The sequence below is a fragment of the Trachypithecus francoisi genome, unplaced genomic scaffold (assembly GCF_009764315.1).
Source record: "Trachypithecus francoisi isolate TF-2019V2 unplaced genomic scaffold, Tfra_2.0 Lachesis_group12, whole genome shotgun sequence".
Lineage (NCBI taxonomy): Eukaryota > Metazoa > Chordata > Mammalia > Primates > Cercopithecidae > Trachypithecus > Trachypithecus francoisi.
The window spans coordinates 953,665-970,356 of record NW_022681457.1 but is presented as its reverse complement, the minus strand read 5'-3'; the positions used below and the strand labels follow the sequence as shown (position 1 = coordinate 970,356).

Here is a 16,692-nt window from a genome sequence, read left to right as displayed (position 1 = left end):
CCTTCTGAGTAGCTGTGACTACAGGCACCCGCCACCATGCCCAGCTAATTTTTGTATTTTTAGTAGAGACGGGGTTTCACCATGTTGGCCAGAGAGGTCTTGAGTTCCTGACCTGAAGTAATCTGCCTGCCTTGGCCTCCCAAAGTGCTGGGATTACAGGCGTGAGCCACAGCGCTCGGCCCTAACCTCTCTGTTAATTGCTTCTAGAAACTCCTGAGTGTCCTCTATACCAAGTTGAGTTGGTCTTTCCAGGCCTGGGAGGAGATTAGAGGTGGGGATCGTTTTCTGGGGTGTGGCTATGGTTCAGTCCATTAGGAGGCTGAGTAATTCATTCACTCAACAAATCTTTATTTAGTGCCTGCTGTGTGCCAGGAACTGTTCTGAGAGGCATGACTCAGTAGTCAACAGAACAAAGATCCCTGGTCTCATGGGGCACATTTGAGGGTATTAGTTACCTGCCCAGTGACCCCAGGGTACAGAGGGGTGCTTCAACCGGGATTTCCCGCTGAATTCCCAGGCTGAATCGAGTGGCCCACCCTGCGTCACATCCCCATCCCGCCACAGTCTCTGTGACCCAGGGAAAGCAGTGCCTTAATTGGCCAGACTCAGGAGTGGGGTTACCTCCTCCTGAATCCCTTGAGCCAAAAGTTGGGGAGATACGCTCCCCCAAGATGCTGGGCAGATGGAACCAGTCGTGCCCCTCTGGTAACTGGAGCACTGTGCATTACTGCAGTCTCAGTTGCTATAATGGAAAGATCAAGCCAGGTCTGTGAGAGGAAGCACTGCCTGGCTATTGTGGCCTGCACAATTCTATTAAAACTTGGAACACTGTTAGGGCAAGCTTAAAACTGGCTGGATTGGGCGGGGCACAGTGGCTCACGCCTGTAATCCTAGCAATTTGGAAGGCCAAGGTGGGCGGGTCACCTGAGGTCAGGAGTTCGAGACCAGCCTGACCAACATGGTGAAACCCCATCTCTACTAAAAATACAAAAATTAGCCAGGTGTGGTGGGGCATGCCTATAATTCCAGCTACTCCGGAGGCTGAGGTAGGAGGATGGCTTGACACCAGGAGGCGGAGGTTGCAGTGAGCCGAGATCGTGCCACTGCACTCCAGCCTAGGTGACACAGCAAGACTCTGTCTCAATAAATAAATAAATAAATAAATAAATAAATAAATAAATAAAATACATAAATAAACTGGATTGCCAGGTGTGGTGTCAAACACCTGTAATTCCAGCATTTTGGGAGGCTGAAACTGGAGGATCACTTGACCTCTGGAGGCTGAGGTTGTAGTGGGCTGAGATCACACCACTGCATCCCAGCTTGGGTGATAGAGTGAGACCGTGTCTCACAATAATAATCATCATCATCGTCATCATCATCATCATTTGGCTGGATCACATCTGGGGAAGGGCAGCCACCGCAGAGACTGGCTTGAAGCTATGTTTACCCTGAATAATAATTTATTGACTGATAACAGCTTTTATTTAAAATGCTTTCCATTATCTCAGCAAATGATCTTAACCACCTTATTAGGGAGTTTATGACCATCCTGGTTTTGAGTGAGGAAATCTCTCAAAGCGAAAGGAACAGATTCCCTGAGGCAACACAGGATAAGAAGTCACATCCCACTGGCTCCCAAACTCCTCTTATGTTTAATTATTGGCACTTGATTTTTTGGTATATTCTTTGTTAGGATATAGTATCTATACAATCTAAAGGCTACAGTTCAATGAGTATTGGTAAATGCATATACCCATGTAACTAGTACCCGAGATATAAAACATCATCATCATTCTAAAAAGGTCCCTCCTCCCCTGCTCTGTCTCCCTGACTTCTCTCCTTATTGATTAGTTCTGCCTGTTGTTCAACTTGATGTAAATGGAATCATACATTATGAAATTTATGTTTAGCTTTTGTTCATTTGATACTTTTGAGATACTTCTTGCTGCATGTATCAGTAGTTCATTTCTTCTTCTTTTTTTTTTTTTTTTTTTGACACATAGTCTACCCCTGTCACCCAGGCTGGAGGCAGGGGCACAAACACGGCTCACTGCAGCCTCAACCTCCTGGGCTCAAGCAATCCTCTTACCTCAGCCTCCCGAGTAGCTGGGACCACAGGCACATGCCACCATGCCCGGCTCCTTTATTTTATTTTTTGTAGAGATGGACCTCACAGGTTGCCGATAGTGGTCTTGAACTCATGGGCCCAGGTGATCCTCACCGCTTGGCCTCCCAAAGTGCTGGGATACAAGTGTGAGCCACCACGCCTGGCCAGTTTATTTTGTTTGCTACTCTTAATAAAAGTGTATTCTTTTATTTTATTCCAGTATATTAATATGCCATGCTGTGTTTGATAACTGTCCTAATGATGGACATTTGGGTTGTTTCCAAGTTATTGCAAGTAAAGGTGCTATGAACATTTGTGTACAAGCCTTTATATGGATGTTTTCATTTCTCTTGGTAGAAATGATATTCTCCCAGTAATTATCTAGGAGTAAAATTTCTGGGTTGTATGGTAAGGGTATATTTAATTTCGTAAGAAACTGGCTGGGCACAGCAGCTCACACCTGTAATCCAGCACTTTGGGAGGCTGAGACGGGCGGATCACCCAAGGTCAGGAGTTCAAGAACAGCCTGGCCAACATGGTGAAACCCGTCTCTACTAAAAATACAAACAGCTAGATGTGGTAGCGGGTGCCTGTAATCCCAGCTACTCAGGCAGCTGAGGCAAAAGAATCGCCTGAACCTGGGAGACAGAGGTTGCAGTGAGCTAAGATCCCGCAACTGCACTCCAGCGACAGCAAGACTCCATCTCAAAAAAACGAAAACAACAACAACAACAAAAAAAAAAATTTATAGGAAACTACCAAAGAGTTTTGCCATGTGGTTCCAGTTGCCCCATATCCTTGCAATATTTAATATTTTCACAGTTTAATTTTAGCCATTCTGTTTGGTATAAAATGGTAACTTATTTGCTTTTCTTTGGTGAATGGTGCTATTGAGTACTTTTCCATGTGATAATAAATAAACATTTATTATGTCATACAGTTCTTAAGAATCAGGAATTTAGGAACGGCTTTGTTGGGTGGCCCTGGCTGGGAGTCTGTGGACCCGAAGTCTTGCCCAGGGCTGGAGGATCTACTTCCAAGAAGGTTGATTCACTTGAATCAAGAATGAAAGTGACCAAGACTAAAGAGGCAGTGTCTTCATAAAATTTTGGAAGTGACATATTACTTCTACTATATTCTGTTGGTCATACAGACCAATCCTGGTACATGTGGGAAGGGAGAATACAGGGCTGTAAACACCAGGATACAGGGATTGTTGGGGAGGAGGGCATCTTGGAGGCTGGCAACCACAATTCTATTACTACAATCAGTTAAAAATAATTGATTTTTTAAAGAATATTAAATCAGGCGGGTGGATCACCTAAGGGAGTGGTGGCTCACCCCTGTAATCCCAGCACATTGGGAGGCCAAGGCGGGTACATCATCTGAGGTCAGGAGTTAGAGACCAGCCTGGCCAACATGGCAAAGCCCTGACTCTACTAAAAATACAAAAATTAGTGGGGCACAGTGGTCTGTGCCTGTAATCCCAGATACTCGGAAGGCTGAGGCAGGAGAATCACTTGAACCCTGGCAGCAGAGGTTGCAGTGAGCTGAGATTGCGCCTTTGCACTCCGCCTGGGCGACAGAGCAAGACTCCATCTCAAAAAAAATAATTAAAAAAATAATATTAGACCAATCTTATATTCCTGCAGAAACCCCACTTGATTATGCTGTATTATGTATTTTATATGTTGCTGGCATTGGTTTGCTTATATTTTCCTAAAGATTTCATCTGTGGTCATCAGTGACATATTCTATAATTTTATTTTCTTGTATGTATTTGTTAGATTTGATTGATTGATTTGATTAAGACCACGTGTCACTCTGTCACCCAGGCTGGAGTACAGTGGCAGGATCATGATTCACTGCAGCCTTGAACCTGGGGGCTCAAGTAATCCTCCTATCTCAGTCTTCCGAGTAGCTGGGGCCACAGGCATGCACCACCATGTAGAGCTAATTTAAAAATCTTTTTGTGGCTGAGCACGGTGGCTCATGGCTGTAATCCCAGCCTTTGGGAGGTGAGACAGGTGGATCACCTAAGGTCAGGAGTTCAAGACCAGCCTGACCAATATGGTGAAACCCCGTTTCTACTAGAATTTCAAAAATTAGCCGTAATTAGACTAAATACAAAAGTTAATCTCACTCTGTTGCCCAGGCTGGAGTGCAGTGGCATGATCTCAGCTCACTGCAACCTCTGCCTCCCGGGTTCAAGCGATTCTCCTGCCTCAGCCTCCCGAGTAGCTGGGATTACAGGGGCATGCCACCACGCCTGGTTAATTTTTGTGTTTGTAATAGAGACGGGGTTTCACCATGTTGGCCAGGCTGGTCTCGAACTCCTGACCTCAGGTGATCCATCCGCCTCGGCCTCCCAAAGTGCTGAAATTATAGGCATGAGCCACCGCGCCCAGCCACTAAACATCAAATTATGTAATGCTTGCTGTTTTGGTCAGTGGTATACTAATAGCAATTGCATGATAATGCAATCCAAAAGAAAAGTTTTTTTTTTCTTTTTCTTTTTCTTTTTTTTTTTTTTTTTCTTGAGACGGAGTCTTGCTCTGTCGCCCAGGCTGGAGTGCAGTGGTGCCATCTGGGCTCACTGCAAGCGCCGCCTCCCAGGTTCACGCCATTCTCCTGCCTCAGCTTCCCTATAAGCACCCGCCACCACACCCAGCTAATTTTTTGTGTTTTTAGTAGAGACTGAGTTTCACTGTGTTAGCCAGAATGGTCTCGATCTGACCTCGTGATCCGCCCGCCTCGGCCTCCCAAAGTGCTGGGATTACAGATGTGAGCCACCGCGCCCGGCTGTTTTGTCTTTTTTTCTTTGTTTTTTTTTTTTGGTTTTTTTTTTTTTTTTGGAGACAGAGTCTTGCTCTGTCACCAGGCTGGAGTGCAGTGGCACTCTCTCGGCTCACTGCAACCTCCGCCTCCCAGGTTCAAGCAATTCTCAGGGATCAAGCAATCCTCCTGCCTCAGCCTCCCGAGTAGCTGGGACTACAGGTGTGCGCCACCATGCCCAGCTAATTTTTTGGTTCTGTATTTTTAGTAGAGACAGGGTTTCATCATGTTAGCCAGGATGGTCTGAATCTCTTGACTTCATGATCCGCCCGCCTTGGTCTCCCAAAGTGCTGGGATTACAGGCGTGAGCCATCGCACCCAGCAGAGAAAAGTTTTAACTAAAATCACAAAGAATGAAATTTTTGGTTTTAATTTATAGATACGTTTTTGTTTCAGAGACATATGACAGGATATTGAGCATAAAAAGTCACATTAGGATAAAACTTTATAGAGAAAGTAAAATGTAGGTGGAACTTCAAAGACAGCAGGGAACAATGCAAACTCTTAAAAAAGAACTGGTTGGTGTATTTTTAAGTGGCTTTGGAGGGAGACAGAGGAGCAGGGGTCTGGGAGCCACTAGGATGTCTTTGACCCAGATCTTTCCCATGCTCATCACCCCATGGCCAGGCTCACAGCTAAGCAGAGCCCCTGTCTGGACCTCAGTGGCAGGTGTGGTTTTGTCCCCAGCAACACCCGGCAGGGTCACTGGAGTTCAAGGCCAAGGCTGAGTGGGCTCTGATGCCTGCATTGCCCACCAGCCCTATGCCAGAGGAACAGGCTTGTTTGCAGTGTGGCACTTGCCCCCTGGGCTGTTCTCGGAGTCCTCCTGGTTCACCCCCAGTCAAGGAGGGATTCTGGGCTTAACCCCACCCTCAACCACCTGGCACGTGTGGTCCTAGTCTCCAATTCCTTCTGCTTCTTGCCACCACTCTTTCCCCCTCTCCCCTTCCTCCCCCTACCCGCCCCGTTCCATGAGTGCCTAGGTCTCAGCAGCCTCCCTGCTGGCTCAGTTACCTCTCAGCCATCTGCTCCCGCCTCAAGGCTTGCATCATTGATTCCCTCCCCTTCTGCCTAGTCGCATTACCACCCCCCTCACCTCCCCCCCCAGCCAGCTTCCCTTTGTTCTTGTGACTTCTGCTGTCTTTCCACCTAAGACTGCTGTTTGTTTTTTTTTTTTTTTTTTGAGACGGAGTCTCGCTCTGCCGCCCAGGCTGGAGTGCTGTGGCCAGATCTCAGCTCACTGCAAGCTCCGCCTCCCGGGTTCACGCCATTCTCCTGCCTCAGCCTCCTGAGTAGCTGGGACTACAGGCGCCCGCCACCTCGCCCGGCCAATTTTTTTGTATTTTTTAGTAGAGACGGGGTTTCACCGTGTTAGCCAGGATGGTCTCGATCTCCTGACCTCGTGATCCGCCCATCTCGGCCTCCCAAAGTGCTGGGATTACAGGCTTGAGCCACCGCGCCCGGCCAAGACTGCTGTTTTATTGGGTCTTGAGAAGGGAGCAGCAGAGGTGCAGGGGTAGAGGCTTAACCTGTGGAATCCTGGGGGCCAAGGTGGCTTGTTTGATTTTTTTGAAAAAAGCTTTAATTATCTGTTTTGGCCAGGCACAGTGGTGCACACTGGTAATCCCAGCACTTTGGGAGGCCAAGGCAGGCGGATCGCTTGAGCTCAGGAGTTCAAGACCAGCCTGGGCAATGTGACGAAACCTCATCTCTATTTAAAAATAAAATAAAAGGCCGGGCGCGGTGGCTCAAGCCTGTAATCCCAGCACTTTGGGAGGCCGAGACGGGCGGATCACGAGGTCAGGAGATCGAGACCATCCTGGTTAACACGGTGAAACCCCGTCTCTACTAAAAAATACAAAAAACTAGCCGGGCGAGGTGGCTGGCGCCTGTAGTCCCAGCTACTCGGGAGGCTGAGGCAGGAGAATGGCGTGAACCCAGGAGGCGGAGCTTGCAGTGAGCCGAGATCCGGCCACTGCACTCCAGCCTGGGCGACAGAGCGAGACTCCGTCTCAAAAAATAAAATAAAATAAAAGACCGGGCACAGTAGCTCACGCCTATAATCTCAGCACTTTGGGAGACCGAGGCAGGTAGATCATGAGATCAGGAGTTTGAGACCAGCCTGTCCAACATGGTGAAACCCGGTCTCTACTAAAAGTACAAAAATTAGCTGGACATGGTGGCGTGCGCCTGTAATCTCAGCTACTCGGGAGGCTGAGGCAGGAGAATCACTTGAACCCGGGGGGTGGAGGTTGCAGTGAGCCAAGATCATGCCACTGCACTTCAGCCGGGGTAACAAGAGGCTCTGTCCCAAAAACAAAATTCGCCAGGCGTGCTGGTTCTTGCCTGTAGTCCCAGCTACTTGGGAGGCTGAGGCAGGAGGATTGCTTGATCTCTGGGATTCCAGGCTGCAGTGAGCCATGATCCTGCCACTGTACTCCAGTCTGAGTGACAGAGTAAAACCCTGTCTCAAAACAAAAACAGAAAGCCGGACTTCCTTACTCTATTTCAATTGCTGACAGAAATGCTGGAATTTATGAGATTATAGTGTCGGAGGGTCTCTCTTGGCTTTTTAATTGTCATCATCCACTGTGCTGCAGGATTAAGGAGCCCAGCAAGGCCTTTCGCACCTGGACAGATGAACCTGGCATAAATGCCCAGAAGCAGAATGACTGACTCCAGGGTGTGCACGGATTTACACTTACACCAGCAAATGGGTGAGAAGGTCCATTTCCTCACAGTCGAGCCACCTGGGGGCTGTGTCTGTTTTCGTTTTTTCTACTTTGAATTAATTTTAGACTCAGAGAAAAGTTACAATAATAGTACAGAGAGTTCCCGCATACCTTTCACCCAGAGTCTCCAGATGATAACATTTTACATAACCACAGTGCAATGAGGCGACCCAGGAAATGAACACTGGTATAAAGCCTGCAGGCCTCATTCCTATCTCAGCAGTGTTTCCACTGGTATCCTTTTCTGCCTGTTCCAGGATCTTCTCCAGAAACGCACGTTCATTTAGGTGTCATTTCTTTTATTTATTTATTTTTTTTTTTTTTTGAGACTGAGTCTCAGTCTGTCACCCAGGCTGGGCAGTGGCGTGATCTCGGCTCACTGCAACCTCTGCCTCCTGGGTTCAAGTGATTCTCCTGCCTCAGCTTCCCAAGTAGCTGAGATTACAGGTGTGCGCCATCACACCCAGCTAATTTTTTTATTTTTAGTAAAGACGGGGTTTCACCCGGCTGATCTCAAACTCCTGACCTCAGGTAATCTGTCCACCTCAGCCTCCCAAAGTATTGGGATTACAGGCGTGAGCCACTGCGTCTGGCCTGTCCTATTTGTCCATAAGCTTCTGAGCCCCAGTCCCCCACCATGGAGGGAGCTGTTTTGTCTTAGCAGCACATTTCCTGAGGAAAGGATTGCATTCCAGCCACCTGCAGTTTCATGCACAGAAAAATCTTGAACAATAGTTAACTGTGGCCAAGTACGTCACTTTACTTGACTCCGTGGGTTAAGATATCCCTCCTTTCTCTGGGAAATCTCCTCCCTGGGCCTGGTCAGCCATTGTGTTGTGACCTAGAGTGTCTGAAGTGCCTGTGACCTGGAGCTCTGGGGCTAAGAGAGATCTGAGCTCAGGAGTTTGGGTCCTGAAGTTCTGAGTGGCCCCTGGAAGTGGATGTGACAGTCGAGTAAGAAAAGGGCTTGGGAAATGGTACCCTGAGAAATGCCAGCCACTGAGGCCGAGGAAAGGGTCTATACCAGAGACAGACGGGTGGAGGGGGGCCTGGAGCCAAGAGAAGCACACATTTCCAGGAGGAGGGGTGATGCACAGTGCCACATTCTCGAGGGGACAGATAACACCAAAAGCATCAGGAGAGAGAGAAGGGGGATGGGGAGCCAGAGACAGGGAGCCATACCCATTGTCCATGGCCACCTCCTGGGCACCTCCACAGATCAGCTTTTTCATTAAGTGCCTGCTGTGTGCCTATCTGGGGCTGGGGACAGTGCAGTGACCGAGTTAGGCTCAGGCCCTGCCTGCATCGGCCTCACAGTCCAGTTGGAGAGAAAGACTTGTCACCATGCAGTGAGGACCCAGAGCAGTCAGAGCTCGGATGGAGGAGCCCAGGGGTCTGGAGGTCAGGGAAGGCTTCCTGGAGGAGGGGACATCTGAGTTGGGATTCTCTGTTATGGAAGACAGATGAAAGGGAGTGAGTCTGGAGGGAGAGAGTTCAGGGAGGAGACAGAAAATGATTCTATGTAACCCAAGAGTAGATTCAGACCAGTGGGTAGGACGTACTTCCAGGAATAAAATTCCTAATAGAAGTCAGGAAGAGGATATTAGGTTAACATTTACAAACTGAGCGTTTTCTCCCTTACTCTGTCATTGCCATTCTCCCAGTCCTGCCAGTTGAGTATTTTGAGTCCTAGTTTGGATGAGGAAACACCAGGGCTCAACTTGCATATCCAGAAAGTGACAGAACCAGGATTTGAGTCCAGGACTATGTGACTCCAAAGTTCTTGCTGCCATTTATTAAGGCTGGCCTTGTGTTAAGCCCAGGGAGCTTTGAGAACCTTGAGAATATGTATGACCCAGCCTGTGGTTCAGGGAGGGCGTCCTGGAGGAAGGGACAGTTCAGCTGCGATCTGAAAGAAGAATTGGGAAAAGACAGGAAAAGAGAAATGGAGGAGGCCGGCTGCGGTGGCTCACGCCTGTAATCCCAGCACTTTGGGAGGCCGAGGCGGGTGGATCACATGAGGTCACGAATTCGAGACCAGTCTGGTCAACATGGTGAAACCGTGTCTCTACCAAAAAATACAAAAATTAGCCAGGTGTGGTGGTGTGCATCTGTACTCCCAGCTACGTGGGAGGCTGAGGTGAGAGAATCACTTGAACCCGGGAGGTAGAGGTTGCAGTGAGCTGAGGTCACACCACTGCAGTCCACCTGGGACAGCATGGTGAGACTCAATCTCAAAAAAAAAAAGAAAGAAAGAAAGAAAAGAAAGAAAGAGAAAGAAAGAAAGAAAAAAAAAGAAAGAAAGAAAGAAAAGAAAGAGGGAAAGAAAGAGGGAAAGAAAGAAAGGAAGGAAGGAAAGGGAAGAGAAGGGAAGGGGGAAGGGAAGAGGAGGGGGAGGGGGACAGAATGGGAAGGGGAAGGGGAAGGAGAGGGAAGGATACTATTGTCCAAGTTCTTTTAAGAGAGAAGTAGGACCACTGACTTATTCATTTTATGAGTCCAATAGAATACTGATATCAAAGCCTGACAAAGCCATTACAGAAAAGGAAAATTATAGGTTAAGATCTCTCATGAAGTTGGAGTCAGGCCAGACATGGTGGTTCACACCTGTAGTCCCACTACTTTGGGAGGCTGCGGTGGGCGGATCACTTGAGGTCAGGAGTTTAAGACCAGCCTGGCCAACATGGAGAAATCCCGTCTCTACTAAAAATACAAAAGTTAGTTGGGCATGGTGGCCGGCGCCTGTAATCCCAGCTACTTGGGAGGTTCAGGCAGGAGAATCACTCGAACCCGGGAGGCAGAGGTTGCAGTGAGCCAAGATCAAGCCACTGCACTCCAACCTGGGCAACAAGAGCAAAACTCTATCAAAAAAAAAAAAAAGCACTGAAGTCTCATGAAGCAGCACTCAAGAGGGTCTCCTCTCTGCCTTAGTCACACCACACCGGAGAGTGTTTCCATGGCCACTGCACCGTATAGCCAAGATCACGCCACTGCACTCCAACCTTGGGGACAAAGCGAGACTCCGTCTGAAAAAAAACGGAACATAGAATAATAAAAACTGCACACAAATCCCCTGTAGAAATGGGGGAGTGGAGGAAGGGCAGGCCGTGTGGGGACAGAGTGCTCACGTTTCATAGTGGCGCTGGATTATGAGTAGCTAAAAAATGGTTTAGATCTGGACAAACCTCCATTTGAAGAGCTCAGAAATGAGTGAAGTGTGCTTACTACGGGCTGTCCAGGAGATGGCGCTAGGGGAAAACAGGCTGACAACAGCAGTAGTTGAGGGTTCCTCTGAGGGAACTTTGACTAGGTTTTATAGTTTGAGTACTTTGTTTTCTTGCAATGTGTTACTTTTATTTGTGGTGGGGTTGGGGGTGGGGGCGACGGGGAATGGTAGGTCGTTCTTTTCTTTCTTTTTTCTTTTTAATTTTTTTTTTTTTTTTTTGTGAGACAGAGTCTTGCTCTTGCTGCCCAGGCTGGAGTGCAGTGGCGTAGTCTTGGCTCACTGCAACCTCTGCCTCCCGGGTTCAAGCAATTCTCCTGCCTCAGCCTCCCGAGTAGCTGGGATTACAGGGGCCTCCCACCACGTCCTGCTAATTTTTTGTATTTTTAGTAGAGATGGGGTTTCACCATGTTTGCCAGGCTGGTCTTGAACTCCTGACCTCATGATCTACCTGTCTCGGCCTCCCAAAGTGCTGGGATTAAAGGCCTGAGCTACCGCGCCTGGCCAGTTTGTTCTGTTCTTCTCACCAGTTCCTTCTGATTGCTGCGTGGAGCATAATTGCAGAGGGTGAGGCTGGGGCCGGCAGATGGGAAGGAGGCTGGAGGCGGGACCCACTTATGTGTTAAGCTTAGATCTCATGAGCATCATGCGTGTGCCTGGCCTGGCACTGGGCAGTGCTAGGGACACAGCAGTGACTGTGACAGCCCTGGGCCCTGCCCTTGTGAGGCTTACAGGACAGTGGGGAGACTGATTGCAGACAAGTAACTGGATAGCCACTATTCCTGGTTGTGATAGGCACTCGGAAGTGGATAGACAGCCTGTATTCCTCCTATTCAGGAGGTCAGGGGAACGTTGGTCAGAGCTGGGATGGATCCTGGACCAGGACAGCAGAAGGGAATCCACTGGGAGAGATGTTCAGGATGCAGAATGGACCCGACACGCAGCTCAGAGGCTGTGGGAGGAGGGGAACAGCTGGGATGAGGCCCCAGTCTCTAGTGGGGGGACAAGTGTGGGGCCGGGAGCTGGGTTCAGGTTTGGACATGCTGAGTGTGAGGGGTCTAGGAGACATCTGGAGCCTGTTGACCCCGCAAGTCTGGTGAGTCCTCCAGCTTACTCTGTCCTGGCCCCTTGCAGCTATCACTTCTAGAATCACAGCCCTGTTATGATTCATTCCCACCTGGGCCTTGTTTCCTGAAGCCCACATCTGACCGCTGACCCGAGAGAATGCCGTCGGCCCCTGCTCTAAGAGCCCTGAAAGCCCATGCCTGCGCGCACACACACACCCTCTTTGATTTGATTTCCTGTGGCCTGGGTACGTGCCCACTCCCATTGGCACACCCACACCCACCTGCTGGCCCAGATCCCCATGCGTGGTCTATGCTGAGACACTTGCAATTGCACGCTGGGAACCCCACCCGGGAAGGCCAGAGGAGCTGGAACCCTCAGCCCTCACCACTCTCTGGCCACCGTGCTAGGTGTCCCTGACATGAAGGAGGCAGTGACAGTTACGGGCCCAGCTCTGGGCCACCACCAGGGCTGGCGAGTGTCATTGTCAGGATGATGCTGTCCTTCCTGTGTTACAGAGGGGGGCTCGGGGCAGGCTGTCATTGACCAGAGAGCAGGTGGCGGAGCCCTAGGGGGACCCCAGGTCAGCCTGACCCTAAGACCTCAGTGTGGGAGGGATCTCCACAGCCTGGACCCCAGGAACCCATAAGCCCAGGGCCTAAGCCACAGTCAGCTGTAACAGTAACTGCAGCAGCTGACAGTGACAGTGACAGTGACTGCTCGGGCCCTGGGCTGGTGCCTCAGGTCTTCCCTCCAGCTCCAGCAGAGCGCCCCCAAGCCTTCCTGCCGCCCCACCCCTTTGAAGATGAAAGATGTGTAGTGGCTGGGCGCAGTGGCTCTCTCCTGTCGTCCCAGTACTTTGGGAGGCTGAGGCAGGATGATTGCTTGAGCCCAGGAGTTCAAGACCAGCTTTGGCAACATAGCAAGACCCCATCTCTAAAAAAACAAAACAAAACAAAATTGAAAACAGCCAGGCATGGTGTGGCATCTGTAGTTCCAGCTGCTCCAGAGGCTGAGGTGGGAGGATTGCTTGAGTCTAGGTGTTTGAGGTTGCAGTGAACTGTGATAGAGCCGCTGCCTTCCATCCTAGACCACAGAGTGAGATCCCATCTGTTAAATACATAAATAAATATGATGGAATATGGCAAGAGCCCATCTCTACTCAAAAAAATAAAATTAGCCAGGCATGGTGGCATGCGCCTGTAGTCCCAGCTACTCAGGAGGCTGAGGCGGGAGGATGACTTGAACCTGGGAGGTGGAGATTGCCATAGCACTCCAGCCTGGGCAACAGAACAAGATCCTGTCTCAGAAAAAGAAAAAAAAAAAAAATTGTGTGCCCTCTAGTGCATTTTCAAGTTGACAAGTAAAACTTTTTTCATAACCTTAAGTAGTTGTAAAGGATGGAATTTCTGGTTCTGGTGTGTTATGATATTGACATGTCTGGACGGCTGGTGTATCCTTCCCTTCATATTTATTGCAAATTACATACAATAATAATGATTTGATGCCTACCAATGTCTGGTTTAAGGAGATATATATATACATACATATATCTCAGGCATAGTGGCTCACACCTGCAATCCCAGCACTTTAGGAGGCCGAGGCAGCCAGATTGCTTGAGCCTAGGAGTTCGAGACCAGCCGGGCAACATACTGATAACCCCCATCTCTATTTAAAAAAAAATACAAAAATGGCCGGGCGCAGTGGCTCACGCCTGTAATCCCAACCAACACTTTGGGAGGCTGAGGTGGGCGGATCACGAGGTCAGGAGATCGAGACCATCCTGGATAACATGGTGAAACCCCGTCTCTTAAAAGTACAAAAAAAATTATCCAGGCGTGGTAGCGGGCACCTGTAGTCCCAACTACTCGGGAGGCTGAGGCAGGAGAATGGTGTGAACCCGGGAGGCAGAGCTTGCAGTGAGCCAAGATCGCGCCACTGCACTCCAGCTTGGATGACAGAGCGAGACTCCGTCTCAAAAAAAAAAAAAAAAATTTTAGCCAGACATACCTGTAGTCCCAGCTACTCAAGGGACTGAGGTGGTGGGAGGATCACTTGAGCCTGGAAGGTCGAGGCTGCAGTGAGCCATGATTGCACCACTACACTCCAGCCTGGGTGACAAAGCAAGACCCCGTCTCGAAAATAATAAAAATAAAAACAAGCTCTTCTTTTTCAGTCAGAAATTTCACATGGTTTCTTTTCATTCGTGTACTTTTGTATTTACAGTCCATATACCCACAGAATTCCATCTAATGATTTATATGTCGGCAACCAAAATACATACAGAAATTTACATGTTAATTTCCTGTGACCATAAGGTTCTAAATGCTAAATTGTTTTCTTCTGGATTGAGTTAATTTTGAAATTATTATTAGTGCAGTTACTTTAAAATGTTAATCTTTTGGCTGGGAGCAGTGGCTTACAGCTGTAATCCCAGCACTTTGAGAGGCCAAGGCGAGTGGATCACAAGGTCAGACGATCGAGACCAGCCTGGCCATGGTGAAACCCCTTCTGTACTGGAAATACAAAAAATTAGCCAGGCATGGTGGTGCACGCCTGTAGTCCCAGCTACTCAGGAGGCTGAGGCAGGGAAATTGCTTGAACACGGGAGGCAGAGGTTGCCGTGAGCCAAGACTGTGCCACTGCACTCCAGCCTGGCAACAGAGCAAGACTGCATCTCTAAAACAACGACAACAAAAGAGTTCATCTCTTATACATTTTCATGAATAATTACTAAACCTTTAAAGTAAAAGAAGATGTTGCAAATGAGTCTGCAAAAGCACCAGACAAGGGTTCCCTCTGTGGTTTCATGTGCCCTTGGATGAATATTAATTGTTGCAGGAGTGAGTCAGGGTGCAGCATCAATTCTGCACTGGTTTTAAAGACTCAAGTGCTGAGAATCTTCCTTCATAAAGAAGCAGCTAGGCAAGGAAGGAGTTTTTGTTCCAGCAGCACCACTCACTTCTTGAGCTCCCACCAAGGTATGTGCCCAAATCCTCTCTGTGAAGAGCTCGCAGCTCTTAGCTGCACCTTCAGGGCTGATGAAATTCTAGGATTGGAGCCATCAGACTTGCAAAACTGATTGATTATTACAAGTGTATCTAAGTGTTCAGAGGCACTTAGCATCGATTGCCACCTTAAGCTGCCCTTTGGAGCCAGGAGCCCCCATTCCCCCACCCATCTGCAGCCCCAACTTTGCACTTTGGGAAAATAAGGCAAGAAAGGGGGTTGGTCTTTCTCCTGGGAAGTGGGTGGGGTGACAGTGCCAGGGCAGGACAGCCTGGCTGGCGGTGGCTTAAGGGAGGAACACAGGGAGCTAAGCATCTGGCAACTGGACCTTTACACCGTCCATGAACTTTGCGCTGTGGAAGTCCCTGGTGTCCTTCTTGGGGCGTGGCCCCTCAAGTCTGAGGACCTCCTTTCTGGGGCAGTGTTTCTCATCCCTGGCTGCTCGCTAGAATATTCTGGTCTTTTAAAAGACCCCTGGGTTACCCAGGCTAGGTGACTGCATTCCCTGGGTGAGAGGGGTGGGGCTTGCAGGGGGCTCCCAGAGCGCAGCCTGACCCCTGTCTTCCCCCGCAGTGTACCACTGGGTGGAGATGCGGACCAAGATGCGCATCATGGGCTTCCGAGGCACGGTCATCAAGCCGCTGAACGAGGAGGCGGCAGCCGAGCTGGGCGCGGAGCTGCTGGGCGAAGCCACCATCTTCATCGTGGGCGGCGGCTGCCTGGTGCTGGAGTACTGGCGCCACCAGGCACAGCAGCGCCACAAGGAGGAGGAGCAGCGCGCCGCCTGGAACGCGCTGCGGGACGAGGTGGGCCACCTGGCGCTGGCGCTAGAAGCGCTGCAGGCGCAGGTGCAGGCGGCGCCGCCACAGGGCGCCCTGGAGGAACTGCGCACAGAGCTGCAAGAGGTGCGCGCTCAGCTCTGCAACCCCGGCCGGTCCGCGTCCCAGGCAGTGTCTGCGTCCAAGAAATAGGAGCTTGCTGGACCCTGAATTTGGACATGGCCTATGTACCTAACGTGGCCTTCTTCCCACACCACCCCTGCCTGTGCTGGCCCAGTGGAAACCACCAGGATCTTGGTGCAACTTGGCATTTGGTTAGCCCTGCTGATAAGAGCAGCAATTACCTGCCACTGGTACCAGCAGGTGAAGCCTTGCAACATAGCCCCCTCCATCATCCTTCACTCCCTAGTCCCCACTCCAAACCAGGACGACCTGCAAGGTCCCAGCCAGCGGGACACCGCGGGCACTCTGGCAAATGAAAAAATGGAACCTGGTCTTGAGCTGAATCAATGTGTTATTGTTACCCCCACAGCGGGTTTACCTGATCAGTGTTAACCGTTACCGGGACACTCATCTGTTACACTGGAACACCCCCTTGTTTTTGTCAATCGGTACAGACCTCTGTAAGGAAATGCAGTGTGTTGCAGTGGCCTTTTCTCCCCGTCACCTTATAAGGTCAGCTCTAGCTGAGCATCACTGCTCTCTTTAGGAGAAAAAACAAAGGTGCGACTGGGAGCCATGGCTCACACCTCTAATCCCAGCACCTGGGGAGGCTGAGGCGGCCAGATCACTTGAGGTCAGGAGATCCAGACCAGCCTGGCCAACATGGTGAAACCCCATCTCTACTAAAAATACAAAAATTAGCCAGGTGTGGTAGAGTGCGTTTGTAATCCCAGCTACTCGGGAGGCTGAGGCAGGAGAATCGCTTGAACCCACAAG

The 16,692-nt window shown here is 49.7% G+C and overlaps 1 protein-coding gene across 3 annotated transcripts in view; it reads left to right on the top strand.

Moving 5' to 3' along the window:
* Positions 1–16,692, top strand: part of OPA3 (outer mitochondrial membrane lipid metabolism regulator OPA3) — a 59,033-nt gene that overhangs the window by 19,420 nt on the left and 22,921 nt on the right. The window contains exons 1-2 of one of the 3 annotated variants that reach the window (XM_033223696.1): positions 14,606–14,946; positions 15,548–16,605. The exons of 1 other annotated variant lie outside the window; for it this stretch is intronic. In XM_033223696.1, coding sequence (XP_033079587.1) covers positions 14,775–14,946; positions 15,548–15,945 — 570 coding nt within the window. In that variant the 5' untranslated portion in view covers positions 14,606–14,774 and the 3' untranslated portion in view covers positions 15,946–16,605. Of the gene's footprint in view, positions 1–14,605; positions 14,947–15,547; positions 16,606–16,692 lie in introns of those variants that run through there. One more of the 3 variants, XM_033223698.1, reaches the window with a different exon arrangement.